The sequence below is a fragment of the Poecilia reticulata genome, chromosome 6 (assembly GCF_904066995.2).
Source record: "Poecilia reticulata chromosome 6, P_reticulata-male-v2, whole genome shotgun sequence".
In the NCBI taxonomy this organism is placed as follows: Eukaryota; Metazoa; Chordata; class Actinopteri; order Cyprinodontiformes; family Poeciliidae; genus Poecilia; species Poecilia reticulata.
This window is the reverse complement of record NC_088835.1, coordinates 12,114,175-12,135,642: the sequence shown is the minus strand read 5'-3', so window position 1 is coordinate 12,135,642 and position 21,468 is coordinate 12,114,175. Positions and strand designations below refer to the sequence as shown.

At 41.4% G+C, this 21,468-nt stretch overlaps 1 protein-coding gene across 2 annotated transcripts in view; it reads right to left on the bottom strand.

The window, feature by feature from the left end:
* Positions 1-161: 161 nt before the first annotated feature.
* The window catches only part of LOC103466333 (A-type voltage-gated potassium channel KCND2-like), a 71,276-nt gene continuing 49,969 nt past the window's right edge, over positions 162-21,468 (bottom strand). The window contains exons 3-7 of one of the 2 annotated variants that reach the window (XM_008411833.3): positions 10,489-10,651; positions 9,893-9,991; positions 7,266-7,364; positions 4,925-5,145; positions 162-1,478 (exon numbers count right to left, since the gene is read on the bottom strand). In XM_008411833.3, the coding sequence (XP_008410055.1) occupies positions 1,304-1,478; positions 4,925-5,145; positions 7,266-7,364; positions 9,893-9,991; positions 10,489-10,651 (757 nt within the window). In that variant the 3' untranslated portion in view covers positions 162-1,303. The remainder of the gene's footprint in view (positions 1,479-4,924; positions 5,146-7,265; positions 7,365-9,892; positions 9,992-10,488; positions 10,652-21,468) is intronic. The other variant, XM_008411835.3, reaches the window with a different exon arrangement.

The following is a 21,468-nucleotide window of genomic DNA, read 5'->3' as shown; positions in this document are numbered from 1 at the left end:
AATCCGGACACCCGCGCCGCTCCGTTGTGCTCCAGCCCATTAATCCGGCCGTCGCTGAAACAAACCTCCCAACAAGAAGCAGACACACTTTAATTAAAACATAATTCTGCAATGACAGCATGCAAATCATTAAATTCAACCAGGTAACAGACAGAAAGAGGTTTTTCTTTTTTTTTTGCCAACAACTGTTCAAACTAAACCTATAACTTAGAGGAGCCAACTTTCAGATGCATTTGATAAAGTCCTAACTGAGAAATATTTACAGTATGAAAAATATACAAAATGGTGCTTTGACACAATGGAGTCAACCGAGTCGCTGTGAGGAAGTCAGTCGATGTCCTTTCCTACGGTTTAGCAGGCCGGTGCTAGCATCTCGTACGTGTCCACATCAAGGTTAGTTAAGTGCTGCCGAAAACGTTCACTTATTCACTTGTGCCCTAGCTAATGTATACCCTGTATGGTTATCGATAACTGGTAACTACCGACAGGCGGCTTTCACGCTGACCCAGGATGGCTAATATGGAAGCTAACACAGATTTGGTCGTTCAACCTTCACTCGCACACGCGTCGGGATGAGTCGTGCGATTTCATTCGTCAGGCGACGACCCCGACCGGTTTCGTGAGTCAGTTCGTGAATATTCACAACGGCGATGCGTTCCAGTGGGTGTGCGTCGGTTTTTTTTGTGTGTTTTTTTTTTTGGACTTTACAACAGTGAACGGGGGAGGGGGAGGTAAGAAAGCGTTTTAATCGAAGAGGGCTTTTAAATGGAACAGCGTGGAGAGTGAGTCCATATTCACAAAGACGGCGAGGAATACGTGTGCTTTATTCGCCAGGAGGCCGTCGAGAACGATCTCGAGACTTTTCCCCGCCTTCGAATCAGAGACAACAAACACATCCACGTCACATTTTGAAAAATAAAGTTGTTGATTTTTTTTTTGTCCTCAGGCAACGATGACGGTCATTCCAAGCGCCTCCTCGCGTTGATGTGCTTAATGAAGCAAAGATCTGCTGGTTCAACATCAAACTCCGGTCCTCAACGTTTTTTACTGTTGTCTTTGTTCCGTTTTTTTAGTGTTTTTGTTTTCTTTTTTTTTTTTTAAACACCATGCAGAGTTTGACATCAGATGAAATCACAACTTCAAAATAAAAAATAAAAAATAAATAAATAAAAATCCCAACCGCTGTCAAACTTATAATCCCTCTGGGTTATGGCAGGTTGATGCTCGGTGGTCCCTCTCCTCAGCATCTATCTGGTGCTTCTCGAGACCAGTTTGGGCTGATCAGGTGAGGCAGGTGCGACATCTACAAGGCAGATACTCGGACAATGTTGCTCTGCGAGTACGTGGTGGTGGCGGTGGAGGCGTCGTCCGACGAGGTCGCCACCGGGGCGGACAGCCGGACCATGGACGGGGAGATGTAAGCCTCGTCGCACTTCAAGGGCACCGTCTCATCCAGTTTGGCGTTCAGGCTGGAGCGGCTGAGGAGGAAAACCGGCAAGAGTCAGTCGACCTTGAGAAGCATTTGAAGACGCAGTCGACTTTTGTAGAATATTTTACAGCTGTGGGAGTCGGTTTCCACGAAGAACACAAAAAAGCTTTTGTGACGGAAAGTTCTAAGAAATGTTTTTTTTTTTTTTTTTTTTGCTCAGAGAGCCCATAAAAAAAACAACATAAGAAACAGTTTACTGGACTGCAGCGTTTATGAAGCTTAAGGTTTAGTACATGCATTGCTCTCCAAAAAGCAAGCTGTCTCCATTTTATTTATGCTTTCATTTCAAGGAGGCGGACTTTTTTTCTCTCGATCTTTTAAAGTAGAACTTGATCAACATTTCTTCTGGCATTCTGGAGGTCTTTCAAAGTTTGTTTTTTTTAACACACAGATTTTCTGTGCAGCCTTTGTACCCGACGATAACAGAACACGCTGCAGTGTGCGCTTTAAAATTACCATCAGATGACTGGTATCGGTTTGCAAAAACCCAGAGCAGCGCCTGAATGACACACCTTGCTTACTTTTGATCGTCTTCTGGATGGCAAAACTATGGGAGTCATCTTGTTGGTGCTTAAGTCAGATTTTATTGTTATTTTTCTAAAACTCTGCCTGTTAAACGGGAACAGATTGCGTCTCTGTGAGAAGTTGCAGATCATCAAGTATCTCAAGATCAAATTTTGTGAACACTTTTTGTTATGTTTCAACTACAAACTTACAATTTGTTTGATTTGATCAAATCGACCAACGCAAAGTTTTGCACAATTGCTTTTTAATTTGTTTTTGCTTACTTTGACTGGGCCATTCTAACCATGCATTGATCTAAACCCCTGTATTGCGGCCGTGGCTGCATGTTAAGGGCTGTTGAACCCATTCTCCAGTATTTTGCAGGTTTTCTTTTTCTTTTTTTTTTTTTTTTTGATTTAGCAAAAACAAAAGCCTCACATCATTTTGATGTCACCGCCTTGCAGCACTGTGGTGAAGGTTTGTTCCAGTCGATGCGCAGTATGAGTTTTCTGCTACACTTAGCATTTCGTATGGATGCCAAAAATGTTCCGTTTCGGCCTGTCTGACCGAGGAAACTCTGACCGCACTCGGCCGCACTTTATTTTTTATTGAGGGGCGTCTTGGCCAAAAGAGCTCAGCGTTTACTTTCAGTGCAACATAAAACCTGTTTAAGTCTGTGACTGTAACATCGCATCAATGGGGATGACTTCTTTCCCAGAACACATGAAGCTGCCCGTTATATGAACACACAACACAGGTTCACATGCTGCAGTCTTTTGCTTTTCTTATTCTCCCCTGCTCAGAGTCGATGTTTAGCGTATGCTGCCATGAACACCGCTGTCAAAAAGTGCAGCATATCAAAAGTCATCACAGAAAACTTCATTTTTAATTCATGCTCGGTTCGACTTTGACACCATCAACGGTTCTCAAACTGGGACGGGAAGATGTTTACCCCTGTGTTACATCATCTCTTTTAGTTCTGTAACGATAACTGAAGGGATCAGTTGCTATAGTGTTTCTTAGTCTGTCATGACGGAGGATTTGGGCAGCTTAGCCAAATAGGACACTTTTCATACGCTATGTTACTTTTTTCCCCTTTTTATTGTTCAAAACAAAAAGTCCAATTTGCAGCAGGGTTTGTTTAAAGCGTTCCTTCGTACACGGCCCCGCTGCTACAACATGCGGTAGGGGGGATGAAAAGGATGACGTCTGAGCTGACGGCGCCACGTGTCGCTTCAGTTCCTGGAAAATGTGAAAACGTTTGTCAAGCTTTCTCATTTTAGAATCTGAATTTCATCTCTCAGCCTTTAGATGTGTCAGACCAGGCACTGATTTCCACTACAAAACCACCGCCTGGGGGCCAGAAGGTTCTCACTATGCAGCACTATTTCTTGTGTGGAGGCTATCTAGGTTTCTTGGGTGAGATTACGTGCTACACATTGCAACATCTTCAGTCAATCTCTCTATTTGTAGCAGGAAATGTTAATAGTGGTGTTTATTTAAATATTAACGGTGCCATTGATTAAAAAAAAAAAAAGCTGAGTTCTCTTACCTCATGTTTTTTTCCCCCCATGTTTTATCTTCCAACCCCCAAAACAAACTTCAATGCGTTTTTATTAGGTTTTAATGCGACAAACAAACACAAAGACTTACATACCTGTGAAGTAGAAATAAAAGATACACGTGGTTTTCAAGGGACGAAAAATTGGAGTAGTTTACCTTTCATTGGCATTCAGCTCCCCTCAGCCGCTGCCCTGTAGAAGCATTTTTGCTGCAATAGCCTTTGGAGATATGCTCTTCTAGCTTTGCACATGTAGAATTTTTTTTTTCCTTCCAAACAGCCAAAATTTAGTCAGATTGGAATTGAAAACGTATTTGAACACAAATCTCCGCTGGATCTTTGTTCTGAACTTTGTTTAGGCCATTCCAACACGTAAATTGGTTGCGAGTTAAACCCCTGGTCTCTCAAACAGCTGGAGACTCCCTTTACAAACCTACAGCTGTAATCATTATTCAAAACCAGATTTGAAAAATAATAATTTAAAATTAGGGTTTAGACATTAATTGAATACTTCAATTTTTGCTTTTTGTTTCTCCTCTTCTTCCCTTCAACTTTCCTACTTTGAAAAACACTGTTCTAACCTAGTCATTGCAGCCCCTGCTTCAAGTATGTTCCTGTGGAAACAAAAGCAAGCCCACAGCATGATATTACCACCACCATGCTTTATAGTGGAAAAGATTTGTTTGGTGTTATCTGCAGTATTTGTCTTCACTTAAGGTAGCAGAGCACCTTCTTCCAAATGTTTGCAGTTTCCTCTAGATGCCTTGAAGCAGTCCTTTAATGAGATTTCTTTTAATGAGCTGCCAGGCCTCATGGATACTTTCCGATTAACGCTCTCTTTGCCCAGCAAGGTGTCAGATCGAAATGATCTCTGCGAGTTGGTCAGAACTGATGTTAAACTCCTGCTTTAAACTTTATTCCCCGTGCTGCGTTCACTGGTTCGTCATGCAGTTTGTTTACCAATGTCCTCACAGGACCGTCTGAGCCTGTCACAGAACAGCTGCATTCATAATGCGATTAAATTACACACAGCTGGACTCCATTTACTAATTAGGCGACTTCTGAAGGTGGAGGGCTGCGGCGGATTTGCTGGAGGAGGATCACAGCAAACGGGCCGCACAAGAAATGCGCGGCGCGCGTTTTGATGTTTTAATTTGTAGAGAAGTGACAAAAAAATGGCGTGCGTCTTCTTCCACCTTTTGTTCGTCTATCATATAAAACTTGCTTTAAAGGTGCAAAAATTGGAAAACGCTCCAGAGATGCGGATACTTATGCGGAACCGCTCGCTCTATAATGGAGACATGTAATGATAACGAGGCAAAGCCTCACGTTCGGTTCCAAGCCACACGTTGGGGGTCATCATTTCCTACCTGTTGGACACGGGCCGCTCTCTGATCTGGATGGTGCTGAGCTCCTGGTTGTTGGTGCTCGGCAGGCTGAAGCTGCTCTTCTTCCTGTGGCGCCGCGAGCAGCAGGAGCTGAGGCCGTGCGGAGACGAGGACAGCGAGGAGGTGCGCGAGCCCGACTTGTTCACCACCGAGATCTCCATGCAGTTGGCCTGGAACGTCTGCTCGTCCACAAACTCGTGATTCTGGCCGAGGAGGAGGAGTAAACGGGGGGGAGGGGGGTTAAAATTCAGCGTTAATGGGCTGCTTTTCGACATCAGCGTTTGCATGTGCTAAATAACGAGCAAAGATGCTTCCGAGAAAAATAAAAAATAAAAACGCTCCGATAGATGAGGGGAAAAAATGAATTATCAAGGGAGTGGGACTATATCGGGCCAGATGTCCGTATTAAGTGCCATCTGTGTGAACACAACGGTTATCCCTGTGACAAATGAGCAGAACTTGAAGGTCAGTGTGGAGACGTGTTGCGGTTCCCGCCAGCAGGTGGCAGGGGGACACCGTGAAGGATCGGATGCCGTCCCCTGAATCACGCCTCCGCTCTCCTACTGCTTCTCATCTCTCCATTATCTATAATGCACGTCAAGAGGCCTAATGTAAACATTTGCGCAGCCATCTGAATGTTATATGTAACCTTTATGTGGCAGGAGAATCCCCCACTGAGTCACTGCTTCTGCGTCTGTCTGCTGCAGCGGCTAATGAAAAAAAAAAAAAAAAAAACACACAAAAAAAAAACAGTGCCACTGTTTGTCACCAACGTTAAAGAGGCTCTTTCATCTCTAAATTATAGATAACATAAAACAAAGCAGGCTGCTTTGTTTGGAGGAAAACAAGGTAACTGGCAGGCAGAGTCATGTTATCTTGAGCACGTTTCTAAAGAAAGAAAAAGCGACGACACGTTTCCCAATCCCATTTATGGCTATTTTTAACTGGCGCTGCATATAAAATAGATTCTACAGAACGAACATGGACGGAAACGTCACTTTGTTTCTATTTTTATCTGCCTGTAACAGGTTGGCGCTACTGAAAACGCAGCCCAGACTGCAGGAGTGATACGATTTTACATGAAAGTAAAACCCTTTCATCAACCAGTTTGATGAAAGGGTTTTTTAAATTTTTTTTTTGTTATTATTATTATTTTACAGATGGAAATGTGAGAAGTTTGTTACTCTAACAGGAAAATTGGAAGATGCTAAAGTTATTGCTTTCCGCTGGACACACGTTTTAAAGTTACTAATCTCTTTAGATATAATTTCAACATCAACATGGTATAGTCCATTAAAGTAAATTTAATCAAGATAAAGTTTATCAAGCTCTTTGTGTTCACATGCCTCCGGTGACATCACATAAAGCTCATGGCAACCGAGCAATGTTCTCGTCAGTACATCTGTTGTTTTTTTCTTTTTTTCCCTTCAAATATGTTATACTGTTTTCTATCCGACTGTTTCCTGCAGATCTGCTACATCGTCGTGAACATAATCGCCATGAAAAGACGTTTTAAAAAGCGGTATTATGCTAACGGATAGTCCTCCTGTACAAGCTCACACCATCGTTGTCATTATAGTTTATACCTCGGAGAGAGAAAGCGAGTTGAAGACTGAGCTAAAGTAAAATGAATTCAAGCTCATACTTATGACGGAAAACATCAAAGGAAAAATTATTCTGTAGAGGAAATCAATTTATGAAAGGTAAAATCCTCACCACCCCTTGAACAACCCGTTCCCTCCCTCGCCTGCGGAGGCGCCGCACCAAGAAACAACATGAAAACCTCTGAAGAAGACACCGAGCACAACTTCCTTCTCCATGAAATGTGCACAAAAACGGAGTGGCGGCAGATTTTAGAGCTTGTGGGATTTGTTTTGTCTTTGGTAAAAGACCGCAAGCCATTTCTCATTTTGCTGATAGCGCTAGACTCGCACGTTTGTTTTGATTGTATTTACCCAGAATGCTCTGCGCTGTAGTCCGGTTCCTGCTTCTGGTCCACTTGCAACTATACATTCAAACCACATTACAGTTCACTGCAACCGAACCAAAACCTAGGTTTTTGGGTGGACCAAAGTTACATATTTTGGGTCCACATCAGAGTTTGATTGCTCATTCACACCTCCACAAACGAACCAGAGTTTGATTAAAGCAGACTAAACATGACTAGAAGATGTATGTTTTTTTATTTTACAAAATCCTGCTGCAGAAATCCCATTTTAAATGTGCATTTACTTGTATTGCCAGTCAGCACCTGTTGTGCACATTAAAAACATCCAAACACGAACCTCTGGATAATATCTTTAACTAAGAAAACAATTCTTACCGTCGTCTTCTCCAAGCAGTGCAGCAAGTGATGATGTTGGCTCTCAAACGGAGGGCTGGCCGCCTTTCCAACCAGGGCTTGTCCTGCTTCCTTAGAGGCCTTGGAAAACACAAAGTTAAAACAGACAAAGACAAGAAGAAGAAGAAAAAGAAGCTGCAGTGTAGATGAGCAGGCTCAGACTATAAAATGAACAACCAGTTGCAGTGATGCGGTGGGGGAAAAAAAAAAAAGGCAAAGCACTGAAGTTAAAATGCTGATCTGTAGCTTGGCAGCCAGTCTACTGCATTAGATGCATGGAAACTTGGGCTGACTGCAGAGATGCACGGAGAGATCGGCCGGCGACCGGAGTTGGGTGATTTTCAGACAGATTGACTGACTGGTGACCTGGCAGGCAGAAACTCAAACACTTTATAGTTTTTTTTTTTTCTGAGCAATAATATTACATTTGGCCTGTTTGTGCTAAATCATTACTCTTTTCAGTGTGGAAATTGTTACTGAGTGTAAATGACACAAAGAGCTATTTCTAGCGTAAGTCCGGTCAGAAGGATAAAGATTCTTCCTCTGACTTGGGAGTTTTTTTCTTAAAGACGACTGAATTGATCCAAACAAGAGTTGGACTTCAAAATGTGTGGACGTTTTTGCTTCAATGTCATTTACAAATGTGACACACTCATTTGGTGACGTTGATAGTTATCAGCAATTCAAAGCACCAAAGTAAACCAAGGTTTTAAAAGTTTACTTTCCCAAAAAAGCAAAAGTCTTCTGTGATACAATTTCTGTGGTTAAAATAGTTTTTATTGAGATGCAACAAAAGGATTAAATAGCAGCGGTGCCTCTACTCCACCACTGCCCTTGCATTGCCACTCAGCTAGCTGAAAGACGACTAACCAAATTTTTCACACTTGCTGCTGCAAAAAATATTCACACTCCCAAAAAGTAAACATAAGGAACAGCAGCGTTTAGCTTGACAGCAACAATAAAATAAGGTTTTTATTTTTCTGCATCAACTTGAAATCGTGTCATGTTTACTTTTGATATTCCATCCAAAGTCTACATAAGTAACATAAGATGCTAACGGCAATTTATACAGTGTTAACCCTGGAAACATTTCGTCTTTACTTTGGAAAAATTAAATCCTGTTTAACACTCACTGCTCCCACACGTGTGTTGTTGCCTCTGCTCATTGTGTAATTAGCTGGTGATTATTGAGGTTGTGAAGGTTGAAAATATATTTTTAGGGCTGTTATTTAAGGAATTGGGCCCAAAATAATTCACACCCCTGCTAGATGTCAGGTTAAAGTAATTTTCTAATTGTATTTTTATTTATTTGTTAGTGTTTTGGAGTGGGTCGGGCAGATTTCCAACTTCAATCTGATAGAGAATTTATGAAGGGAGTTAAAAATTATTAGTGACGGCATGGAGGCCTTCCAACCAGACTCATTACCACAGACAAGTCATTAAAGTACCAACACAGCAATTAATTTGACTTTTATTATTTATAAGAAGAGTACAAGTATCTTTTGGCAAGCCATTTTTAATAAAATATAAATAAAACAGATCATTTTTGTTTAGAAAATTGATACAATTATTTTGTTTCGTTGCATTTTCAACGACACGAGTTGGACGGATTCAAGTTGGCTGAATGAGATAATTTGAAAATTAAACTAACAGAATGCAGAGTCTGCTAAAGTTGGTGCCAACAATTCAAAGCATTACGAAACCTCCCAAAACTGACCAAAAATCTCAGATCGTTGCATCTCTAGTTGAACTGTAGGATTGATTGATTGTTTATTTGTTTTTCGTACAAAATGGACGATGACAGTCGAATTCAAGCTAGGCTCATTTCAGAGCAACAGCAGTGGCGCACCTCGACACAGATCAAACACATTGTTCCAAACAAAGCACACATTTCAAACTAAAACACCACCACACACTGATTAAAAAAACACACACACACACACACACACACACACACACACACACACACACACACACACACACACACACACACACACACACACACACCCACACGTAGTTGATGAAGCTCTGCGCGGCTCTGGGATGGACAGCATGTTGCATTAGTCTACAACCTGGATGCTCAAGAAATCACACACACACACACACACAGATCAAACACAGAGTTTAGAGGAGATGCAGGCTGAGCACACAACTTCCACGGCCCGACGCACTCTCCGACAAGGCCCCCCTTTTTTTGGGTTCCCTCCTTCCCCTCCAAACCCTGTTGGACAAACATGCAGAGCTTGATTATGAGTCAGTGTGACTGTAATGGCTGCGTTCCACCGAAAGGACAGAGCCCTCCCCCCCATTCAAACCCTCTTGCTGTATGGGACAGAGAGATAGCGTTCATGTCAATGCTGCAGCCGAAAGGTTTGATGCAAGAGAGAGGACGATCACACTGAAGCACTGGAATGACATCGGCCCCTATGTCACTGCATGAGAAGCCCCGCCCTCCCAAACCTCCATGTTGCGTGTGTGTTTGGTGGCATGCCCCTCCCGCCCCGCCCCGGCCCAGCCCAAAGTCCCTCCTCGAGCAAAAAGCGGCATGCAAGCGTCAGCGAGGACCCCGGTCGGTCAGCCCCCATGCTGCTGCTGCTTGGCGCCGTTACCTCCTCCAGCGCGTCGATCAGGAGCCCGTTTTGTTTGTAGCGCATATAGGCGTTAGTGCCCCGAATCTTGGCAGCACGGATTCTAGCGAGGCGAGTTTTCTGTTTGAACAAACAGAACCTCTGTTTTAGCCCCTGACGGTCTGTCTGTCTGTCACACTAATTGGGTCTGTCTCTGCCTGACAGCAACAGAACTGGGCTGGGAGAAGTTCTGCTTAAATCTGCTATTAGGAAAAACTCTGCCTTGGCAAACACTTTAAGAGGGGAAAAAAAAAAGAATAATATATATTTTTTTAAAATAAAAAGCTGCTGACATGATAATCTGTAGATATACGATTTGTTTGGGCTTCGTCATTCCCTTCTGTTTTTTCTGACTCCCACTGAAATACACTCAAGCAAGTTGAGGCCGTCCCGATGCGAACATCCACACAAGCACAATAAAAGATTAATATTCTGGAAGATAGTGTTTGCCCTGTCATTCTGTTACAGGCGGATAAGACAGGGACAGAGGAAAAAATGGCAGAGAGAAGCAAAACAAACACTATAAAAAGACGGGAAGAGGAAGGAGAGGGTTTGGGGGGCTGGGGGTGGGTCAGTACCCTCTGGGCTCGTCGTTTCTCTGCCCGCTGGCTTTGGTGGTAAATACGGCTGAAGTTTGACACTATCACAGGGACAGGCAGTGCGATGACCAGCACCCCACTCAGAGAGCATATGGACCCAAACACCTTCCCCACAATCGTCTTTGGCACCATGTCACCGTACCTGAAAGACAGAAAAAAACCACACATCACTAAACAGACACAGGAGAGGCTATATATATCTTTATTATTACATTATCTAACTAAACCCATTTATAGATCCTTGCAAAAGCACTCCTGCCTTATGATATTTTTAAAACACAGTTGCTTAAACATAAAATTTCAATGTGTTTTATATGATGAAACAGCACAAAGTAGTGAATAACTGTGAAGTGGGGGAATAAAAGATGCATCAATTCAATGTTTTTCAGTTGTTTTTTTTTTTTAAACAAATCAAACACGTGGATCACTTTTGTTTGTCGGTTTATCGAACCGCCTTTCGTTGCAGATTAGAGCAGCAAGTCTTTCGGGGGGGATATGTCTCTTCTAGCTTTACACATCTACGCTGACATTTTACCCGGCAAATCGCTGGTCAGACTGGAAGGAGGTCATCAGTGCATGTTGATGACACTGGTGATCTCCACGTCGGTGTCATTTACATTTTGTCTTTACGCGAATGTTTGATTTGATTTAGATCTAAATTTTGACTGGGCCGTTACAACACATTAACACAATATTCAATTAGAAAACGTGTTCAGACGATGCCTTTTCGTCAGATTGAAAGTACCTTTTTGAAAATAACCTCTAAACCAGTGTGAAGCATACTTTTTATGCTTCTCATTTCTGTTTTTAAAAACAGCCTTTTTATTGTAATATTCTAATTTTAAATGCCATGTTTTTATTGCCTGTAAGTGGGAAATCATCATAATTAACAGAAATAAAGGCTTTTAAACATTCATCTGTGCCTAATTAATCTCTGAACTGTGTTTCACTTATTAATAAAGTTCCTGAAGTAAATGGAATATTAAGACACATTTTAATTATCGAAAGGTTCTGTATGCCTTGATTTTAACTAGGTTTGTCCAAAGTGCAACTACTTGTTTCCCTTTGCATAATTTAGTGCGACCCTAACCCCTAACCACAATTCAAGAATGGCACAAACATAGCCTGGCTGCACAGACGAACTTATTCTGTTGTCTGTTTGGACAAGGTTTTTTTTTTTAAAGAGTGCACATATATTGTTGTTGCTGAGAAAATAAAAATAAAAATTTTTAGACAAAAAAAAGTGAAAACAACACAAAACTTTTATTAATGTAAAAACACATTGTTACAATGTCTATAATATTCAAAAGATATTAGCTTGATAAAAATATGACATGTGTAGTTTATTGCTCAGGAGCTAAAACCCCCCCCCAAAAAAAAAACACAATTGTATGCCCAACTTTCTTACCACTGATTTCCTTTGGTAGTGTCAGAGTAATGGGGGATGAACACAAATGCAGGCCAATTTGGATTTTTATTTGCATATGACTTTAGAAACCATGCATGATTTCACACCTTGTCTGGTTTAAATCACAATAAAAAAAAATACTACGGAGTTTGTGGATGTCACCTCACAAAATGTAAAATTTGGGGTTGGGAACACTTTTGTCAGGTACTGTAGCTGCTGTGTGTTTTTCATGTTATTTTAGGAGTCCTGAAATAGTTACACTGACCTTGGATTATTTCACAACTTCAAATAAGAAGTCACACATCAGAAGCGGGCGAGGAATAAATAGGACTTCTCTGAAGACTACTCGTCTTGGCCTACTTTTCTTTCTGTGCCACCCTCCTTTAAAAACCCTTTTTCATATATAATTACACACCTGCTGGCAGCGGCTAATGCCTTCACGTCGTGACCAAATGCGCTACACATCCTCCGTGACCTCCGTTAGCCAAACAGCTTGTGAAAGATACGGGGAGCGGTTTCACATCGAGCGCAAGCGAAGAGGGGAGGGGCTGTGGGCTGAAACCTGGGGAGTTTTGTTTGAGACCGTGCTACTGTGGAGCTTTGTTCTTTATTGTCATATTAAGACAGATTGTGAAGTATGAAACACAGAAATGGAGGGATATCAAGTATATATATATATATATATATATATATATATATATAAAAAAAAACATCAGAAGCTCTTGTAAATTTTCAGTAACCTTGATCGGATTGTGTTTTGTAGCACAAACGAGCTCATGTGATGAGAACAGTTTAAGCATAATGCCAAATTTGTGTTGCTGTGCTATTAGAAAGTCAGACGTGATTGTGCTGAACATAAAACTCTAGTTTAATCCGACCTTTCTTTTTTTTTTTTTCCTGCATACCTTGGTTCAATCTCATCTTTTTCACCATTTACAGACTTCTACCGTTTTTGATTTATTGTCTCTCCTACAAATATGTTTCTAATCAAAGGGAAAATGGTTTTCCAAACCAAACTGACCCTATGTGAGAGAGTTGTCCACCTAAAACAAATAACTGGCTGTGCCACCCATGGCAGTAACAACCGCCATCAAGCATTTGTAGTAAAAAGGCAATATGTCTTTACAGCTCTGTGGAGAAATTTTGGTCCACTCTTGTTTTCAGAATTGCTTTGTTTGAGCCACATGGTGGGTTTTTGAGCATGAACGATCTGTTTATGGTTACGGTTACATCACTGGATTTGAGTCCAGGATGACTTGGCCACTCCAAAACCTTCATTGAGTTTGTTTTGAGGAGTGGTGGGGTCCTTTAGTCCGGAAATTAACATATCAGCTAATTACCCCTATTTCTTAATAACCATGTATATAAACTGTATCAAATGATGTGTGTTTACCAAAAAAAAGGGTGAAATTTTAAGCGTTTTTCTGTCCTCCCTTTCATGTTCATGCACAAAGGACAGACAAATTTTTTCGATAAAGCGTAAATTTCTCTAGTTTGACCACTTGACGAGTGATTGCTGCCTCACTCAAAGGAAAACAATGGAAGACATTAAATACGACATCACACTGGTTTTTGTAACAGGTAAATACTTCTGTGGGTGAAAGCACTTTACACAACTTCACACTCCTCATCCATCACAAAACAAATTGCTGACACCTCTAACTCTGACATTGCACCTGAATTCAGACAAAATGAAGGGCCAAGAGGATACTTGGAACCCAGAAAAAGGTGTAGGTGTGACGAAAAGAAATAGGATTCAGCCCCCGAGTGACAAGTGCAACCGGGAATAAAAGAAAAACATTTATCTGTAAAGGGAAGAACGTGTTCTCACCACATTGGCTGACGTAGTTATTTGAAGAAAATGAGCAAATCAGACTGAAACCAAGAAATCCTTTGCAGAGAGCATTCGGACGTGTGTTGCTTTTTTTTTTTTACCAGCGGCCCTCTGACGTGGTAGGCCACAGGCAACGCCGAGATTCACATCCAGTGCACATGAATGATTCAGGGAGTGTATGTTTTCCTTGTTTCCGAAGCCTTCCTCCAGACAACCAGCAGTTTGCGGGATTGCAGGTGGGTGAGATGAATGATCGGGACCCTAATGCGCAAATGACCTGAGAAGACCATTACCTCCAGTGAGGAAGATAAATGCAGGTAGGAAGGGACATCAGCACTGCTCAGTGTCTGTGACAGCGCCGCGTCTCTCAACTGAGGCGGCGTAATGTGAATGTATCGCTACACGGGAGGTTGACTATTTCATAAATGAAGTTGTCTAATGCCCACAGCCGTCTGCCTGAGTCATTAGGCTTTTGGGTTTCCATCACGTTGGACCCGGCGGCCTGGACTACGACGGGAAAAAAAAAAAAGATGTAAAAGTGGACATTTTAATATCACGCTCCACGAGGTTTCGTGTACAACGGTTTGCTTTCAGGTCGACCAATCTCACACAGATGTCATTAGTTTTACAGATCGTTACAAGTCAAATAATTTTCTTATGCAATCACAGACGCGGCCTGACAGCTGGTGTCAAATTAGCCGATTCTGGATGTTGTGTTTATATTTAGCTTTCTGTTACTCAAAAAACGCTAACTGGTGGCTAGGATTGGCCAGCATCAAAGCTGACCAAGCTTTTAACCCTTCGCAAGCTGGGCTCCTTGGAGCCAAGACTAAAAAATGATGGCAACTGTTTCTAATTAATTTTGATTTTCTGCGCTGTCCTCAAGAGTCACCAAAAATCTTAAACTGTTTCCATTCAGCACATGCAGTATAGTTGAGTGATAGTAGGTGTATAAAATACCTGTACTGAGTGGAAGCCAGTATATTGTAAAACTTTGAAAGGGTTTCAACTCCAGGGAAATCAAAGCAAAAACACAAATCAAGCACGTACAGCAGTGTATTAAAAAATGCACTTTGAATGGGTGTAATCCTGAAGTAATGCTAAAGGGACACCCTTTTAAACTCTCCAGCTAGTTTAAAAGGAACATGAAAGGGAGGAGAGAAAAAAAAAATACTTGGAAAAAATAAAATAAAATTCACCCAAAACATATAAAACCTGGCCAAACGTTAAGCCATATCAAAAGATAGGTAAAAAAAATGGAGGGTTAAAAAGTAACACTATGAAAATCATTACAAATCCCAATCATACTGTTATTAAGGTTTGGTGTTCTTTCAAAAAAGATGAAACAAGAAGTTTTGCTATCAGTGACGCTTTCTCCAAAGTTGCATCCCGGTTTTGACGTCACATTTAGTCTTTCTTAGAAAAAAAACAAAAGTTGGCTGTCGGGAAAGTCATAGTATGTAACCTGGACAATCCCCATCCTTAACTGTTATTACAGGACATACTGTCGGGATGCAAGACGTTATTGGTGAATTATTGTCATGGATATAGAGTGTTGGTCTCTGGTTGACTGTCAAACTCATCTCATACTGCATGCAGTTTTTATCATCTGTTGTTGAGGGTTTTTTGTGTTGCTGCACCCAATGATTCTCAATCATTGTCCTTGGGACCCATTATCCTGCATGCTTTAAATGAATAACTTAAAACAAACAGGTGGTTAACGGGTTTCTGCTGTATTCAGCTACATGCCGAGTGAAAATATGATCATTTCAATCACATGGGAACAGAGACGCATCTAAAACAGGCAGGTCAGTCTTCAGACAGGTTTCTATTTAATAGATTTCTGGATCATAAATGTAAGGTTGTAATGATTCCTGGGTGTGACTTGAGAAATCAGACTCAGTTTTCCAAGGATAGGGCTAAATTAGTTTGCGTTCCTTTTTTCCCCCCTCTGAGAAAAATCATCATTTAGGGACTGAATGCCATGTTTGCTGATCATAAATTTTTGCTTTCAATTTTTTGGGTAACATGAAGGTAATGTTGAACTTTTATTGAAGGCTGTCACACGGCTGTCATGCTGCTGGCCAAGCTAACTGCTTGTAGATGTTTCACTTTATTAAGTGGACAGGCAAGAAGAGACTACATCCAGTGTGGAATGCAATGTTTTCCTGCATCAACCTGTGATGACCAGGCATGGCGGTAAGCGGGGGAGGCAGAGGGAAGCAGGGAGGGGGGCAAGCGCACTCGCGAGAGAAGCACTAACAGTGATGGATTGTTCACAAGAGGGAGGCTGAGACACACCAAGCTGCTCCTCCTGCGTGAAGGCAGAGGCAGGAATTAACGGCGGCGACAGATTAAAGTAATGTTCCTGCTTTGTTCTTGTTTTCTCTGACTGCCAGGTATCCACGTTCACCACCGCCAGCTGACACGACTGAGACGCAAAGATGGATGGCCGGGTTTTTATCCTCACTGCAGCGGAGGAAGAGGAACGTCTGAATGACTGAGTATCAATTCCCCATTTCCACCCACCTGAAACGGTGTTGTGCTCATGCCATTGTGTGGTGGGGAAAAACCCCAAACGCAACGGTTTCTCTAACAATCGTCCTGCAGCGAGACGACAGCACTGCGGATGGAGGTCAGGCGCCGTGCAAACGGGTGGAAACTGCGGGTCTTTGAGGGAGAAATGTCAGACCAAAGGGAACATTTGAAGTCTGAAAGCGAACGGATGAATGTACCCCCGCCTAGGCGGTATAATAGACCAATCAAACATTCATGAGTCCCCTGTATCAACCTGGGTGGCAGCGTTTGTGTGCCTGACCTCCATCAGAGAGGCCCCGAGACAGATTTCTGTGCATGACCTCATCGCCTCACAGCGAGCGCCGCCGACACCTAAAAAACACGGACACGCCCAGGAACACACACAGGCAGTCACGAGAACATGCACCTGTTTCTCTCCCTGTGTGTGTATCGGAGTGTGTGTGTGAAAGGGCCCGTGATTTGACATCTAGTTAAACCAATCCCCCTTCCTAAAAAGCAATCTTGTTCCTTGATTGTCTTCCAGAACCCTGCGTCTGAAATCTGACTGCCATCTGGTTTGTGGGAAGTGCAGAAAAAAAAGAAAAATCTGGATGGTTTTACACTCGTGTTATTTGTTTATTCATTTTCTTCAAGGCGCTGTAGGTGCCCTCCGTCTAAAATTAAACTAAGCAAAAAATGGGGTAGTTTTAACTTCTGTCCTTCTCTATTATTTGGTGCTGATGGCTGAGTTTGCTGCACACAATCCAATGGTGATTGCAAAGAAAACAGTAAGTCCTGCCGACTCCTGGTTCCGATTAAAGCAGTGAGGGTTAAAGTAAGTCCTGCCATCCCACCAACTCACATTCCAGTTGTGATCATTGCGGCAGCTTAGCAATGCTGACAAAAGGATTGTGGCTGATCTTTCAGCTGAGAGGGTTTTGTCAGGAGCATTAAAATCCAATCATCCTCTGGCACCTCTGTCATACTTCCAGCTTCCACCTCCTGGATTTTCCTGTGTAACCCACTCACCTTCAGCAGAGGAGACTGCAAAGTGCATTAGTGCAGAGAGAAGGAAACGGCTCACATTCACAAGTGCAGAAGGGAAAATGAAAAACATTTCGAGCAACATAACCATAAAACTGTAAACGCGACAGATCAAAAGGCCTGAAGGAAATTTCGCGTTGTAATTGAACGGGAAGATGACTCTCCGGAAGGAAATCTATTTCAGTTGCAGTTCATGAAATGGGAGGCAAAGCGGTGAAGTTTAGATATCTGTACAATACGGCTGTAACTTTACATGTATTACAGCTAAAAATGTTCGGCACGAATGCGTTGTTTTATACCTGTATACATGCAGTGACATTTACGCTCGAAAGCATACACAGCCCTGTGAAAAGAATATGATAAATTATTTTCTGATTGTGCCATATATCCTGTTCGATTCGAAGGAAAAATAAACAAATTTGTTAGAGGAAAAAGTTTTTAAAATAAAGAAGCAAGAACAACCCAATTGCATAAGTGTGGACGCCCTAATCAAAATATTTCTTGGAGAAACGTTTTGATTTGATTTCAACATTTATTTTTATGGGTTCACGGTTGCAATACATTAAAGAGAAGCAAACTAACCAGAAATAAACTACATGTGGTAAAGTAGTTTTTCTGACATTTTCTCAATTTCATCCTTTAGCTAAAGTCAAAGTTTACAGTGAAGTGTCGATAAGAACAGGAGAACTTTCTCTTTCCTTGTTTTTGACTTGTGACTTATTTACTTTATACGTATATGTATCTTTATATATATTTATGTATGTTTGTATGTGTGTCAGAGTAAAGATAGTCGTCACTGAAAGAAATGGGACCACTGAGACGCTACAAAAATTGGAGGTTTCTCCAAAACCTGCTCGGCAACACTGCCAAGTTCACAGAAGCACCAAAGAGCCTGCGGAAATTTATGCGCGCGCAACCAGATAGTGTTACAGGCATGTCACAACAATTTACCGTACTCTCTGTATGTCTGTAGTGAATAGAGGAAGAATAAAACAAAAACATTTTTTCTTCCCCCCTCAAGAAGACATTTGAACCCGGCAAAAATCTGCTAAGCCCCTTGTCTTGGCGGATGTGGACAAATAGTGCAATTCTTGTAGATCAATGTCTTAAGAGTTATTAAGTACCAAGGATGCAATTTGTCTTTTACAAGAGAATACAATGAAGTGAGCAGAGCACCATTATATGATTGCTGTAAAAGTGTCTACCTCTTCCAGTCACACAGTGTCTTGTTTGTTTTCCTTCTTGTTGAAAATATGATTTCTATAATAGAGGCGATTGCCGGCAATTAACTCTTACAGATCACATAAGTGACAAACACATTCAGATGTTTAGCCATTCCAGGTGGTGGTTTTTGGTCAACTTTACTTTACAACATTATTACCTCAACAACAAATCATAACAAAAATTGTCCCTTGAAATGAAAGTTTCAATAAATTATGGCACACCTGATGATAAATCAGACCCGAGATCTTCGAACCTGCCCGGTGACGGACTGGCGACCTGTCGCCCAATGACTTCATAGCATGGACACCATTCTAACCCTTCGGGTTTTGGAGGGTTTAGTCACTGGACAGATGATGAATAGATAGATTTTCTTGTCTCCTACATTTTAAGTCATATTGCACAAGGCAGCTCTGTAGCACCTCAGGCCAGCCGTAGAAAAGTCTTCATCATATTTTGCTGCCAAGTGATGAAGGTCAAAGACTTCAAAAGAAAAAAAAAAAAAGCATATGAATCTATAAAATACTGCGATGAAGACACTGGAGCTGCCGGACTGTTTTATGAAATCTCTCGCGCTAAAGATATTGAATCTCTCCTTCATCAACCCACATTTTGATCTACACCACTTTGATATTTTAATGAGAAGCAATGGGATGAAACTAGTTTAATTATTACGTGAATTGTATCGATTAATCAGCCGATTAGAGTGAAGATGAATGAAGCCCGTCGTCATTTCCAGTGCACTGTCTACGCATGTTGTTTCATGACAGGAATTATGAAGGGGACTGCAATCATCTGAATAATCAGAATCTCACTCACGCTGATTTACCAGCTGTTCCAGTTCATTGGAAGTAGATAGAGGTATTTGGATTGAACATGTGGAGCTTGTTGTATTGTTTCAACCTGCTTTAAACTTCTCCACAACTTTATCCCCAGCTTGTTTTCTATGCTTCCTGGTCTTCATCATGCCATTTGGTCATTAACATTCTTCGACAAACGTCTGACACCTTCACAGAACAGACATATTGGTGGACTCTCTTTGCTGATTAGTTCAACTCTAAAGGCAATCGGAAGATCTGATTTAGGAGATCTGATTTAGGAGAATCGGAGTAAAAGGGGGTTTGACCACAGATGAATGACACACTTTTCATTAATCTGAAAAACACATAGCATATTTTGACGGCTACATACATAAAATCCACAAAAATACATTGAGGTCTCTAGTTGTCACGAAATCTAAAAATAAAAATCACAGGGTATGAATACTTTTGCAAGGCACTGTTCTCAACCCGTTTCCTTAGAGCAAAATTGCTAGCAAAGCCTGCTTTATCTTCCTCCGATTTCTGTGTTTTCAGGGTTATTTTCTGTGAAAATGGTTTATGTTGCACTGGTTAAGTCAAAGAGATATTTTAGTATTAAAAAACAAAAAAAATGTCACAAATGTCTAGGGCAACTACTTTCATACTCAGGATGCCTTTTTCATTCCCGAAAGTTGAGAGCTTTAAATTTCTCTCTGTATCAAGTGTCCTCAGTCTGTCATTGATATTTCCATGAATGCATAATTTTTTGTCTGACCTTCAGCAGCCATCTGATTGCACATGCCTCCCTATCGTGCTTCCTGAGGTAATTCTCTAGCCCAGTTTCACAGCTCAGTGGCTTCAGCACTACAGACGAGCTCTCCAAACCTGCGAGACCAAAACCTGTCAATTATTTGGACACCTTGATACTGTCACTGGTCGCTCCCAAAGTTGATAATGGCAGAGACGGGCTCTAAAAAGTGTGCGCGGATAACAAGATAGCAAAGAGGTGGTGAAGTATTACATACCGTACCCCCACGGTGACGCCATGTCGAGCTACTGCAGAAGATCAAAAGGTGCCAGAGAGGACATGCTCCCAACATTTTTTATTTTTTGCTACAGACTCCCATAGACATTAACCTGACCATACAGGAAAGGCTCCATGTGTCATGTCAAAGAGCAAATGGTGCATTGCTGCGCAACAGTCCCATTTTCGGTACCTTCTCGACAAAGCTGAAAGAGCACAATATTCATCCTCGCTGACAGTTAAATAATAGATGTAGAAAAAAATGTAATTTTCCCTTTGAACTCTATCGTGCCATGAAGTATGAATTTAGAGTTTGAGGGAAATAGATTATACTGGCGGCGTGCCACGGAGGCATACAAACATGACTGACAAGATGATATAAATTTTTTCTTCGGTTGTATTTGTGAGGACTGCAAGATTTATGGAGTGCTACTGGAGAGGTTGTGACGGTGGTTTTGTCATATTAAGAGCACTCATAAAATATTTACTTTGAGAAAAACACCCCCATCCCCCACGCCCCAAGAAAAACGCTCTATACCGGGAGGCGGTGAATCTGACCGTTGACTAAGAAAAGACAAATGTGCAGAGGCCTGGAAAAGTATTTGTCAAATGTTGTCATGTTACAAGCATAAGCGCCAATGTATTTCATTGGGATATTGTGCGACAAACCACTACAAAGAAGCACATGTTTGTGGACAAAAAGGTTTTTAAAATCTTTCACAAGACGTTTGTCATGCATTGCTGTTCAATCATGTTGATCTGATACCCTCAAAATAAAATGGTATCTATCCGAGTGTGGGCCTGTCACAATCGCAAATTTTGATGGACGATTAATTGTTCCAGAAGTCACAGCGATAAACAATAATATTGATGTTTTGAGACTTTTAAGTAATATGATGGTAATGGCAAAATAATAATGCAAGAGCACATTCTAAAAGATCAGTAAAATTTAAATCTAATGAACATTTGACACTGGAGCTGGAAGACATTTTAAATATTCAAAATAAATAAACAACAACTAAAATGAACTTTGAATTCTTTGTAAATAAAACTGTCCTTCTAAATAAGAGCTAGTTGACACCAAAGCGCCAAACTGAAGACTTTCATCATC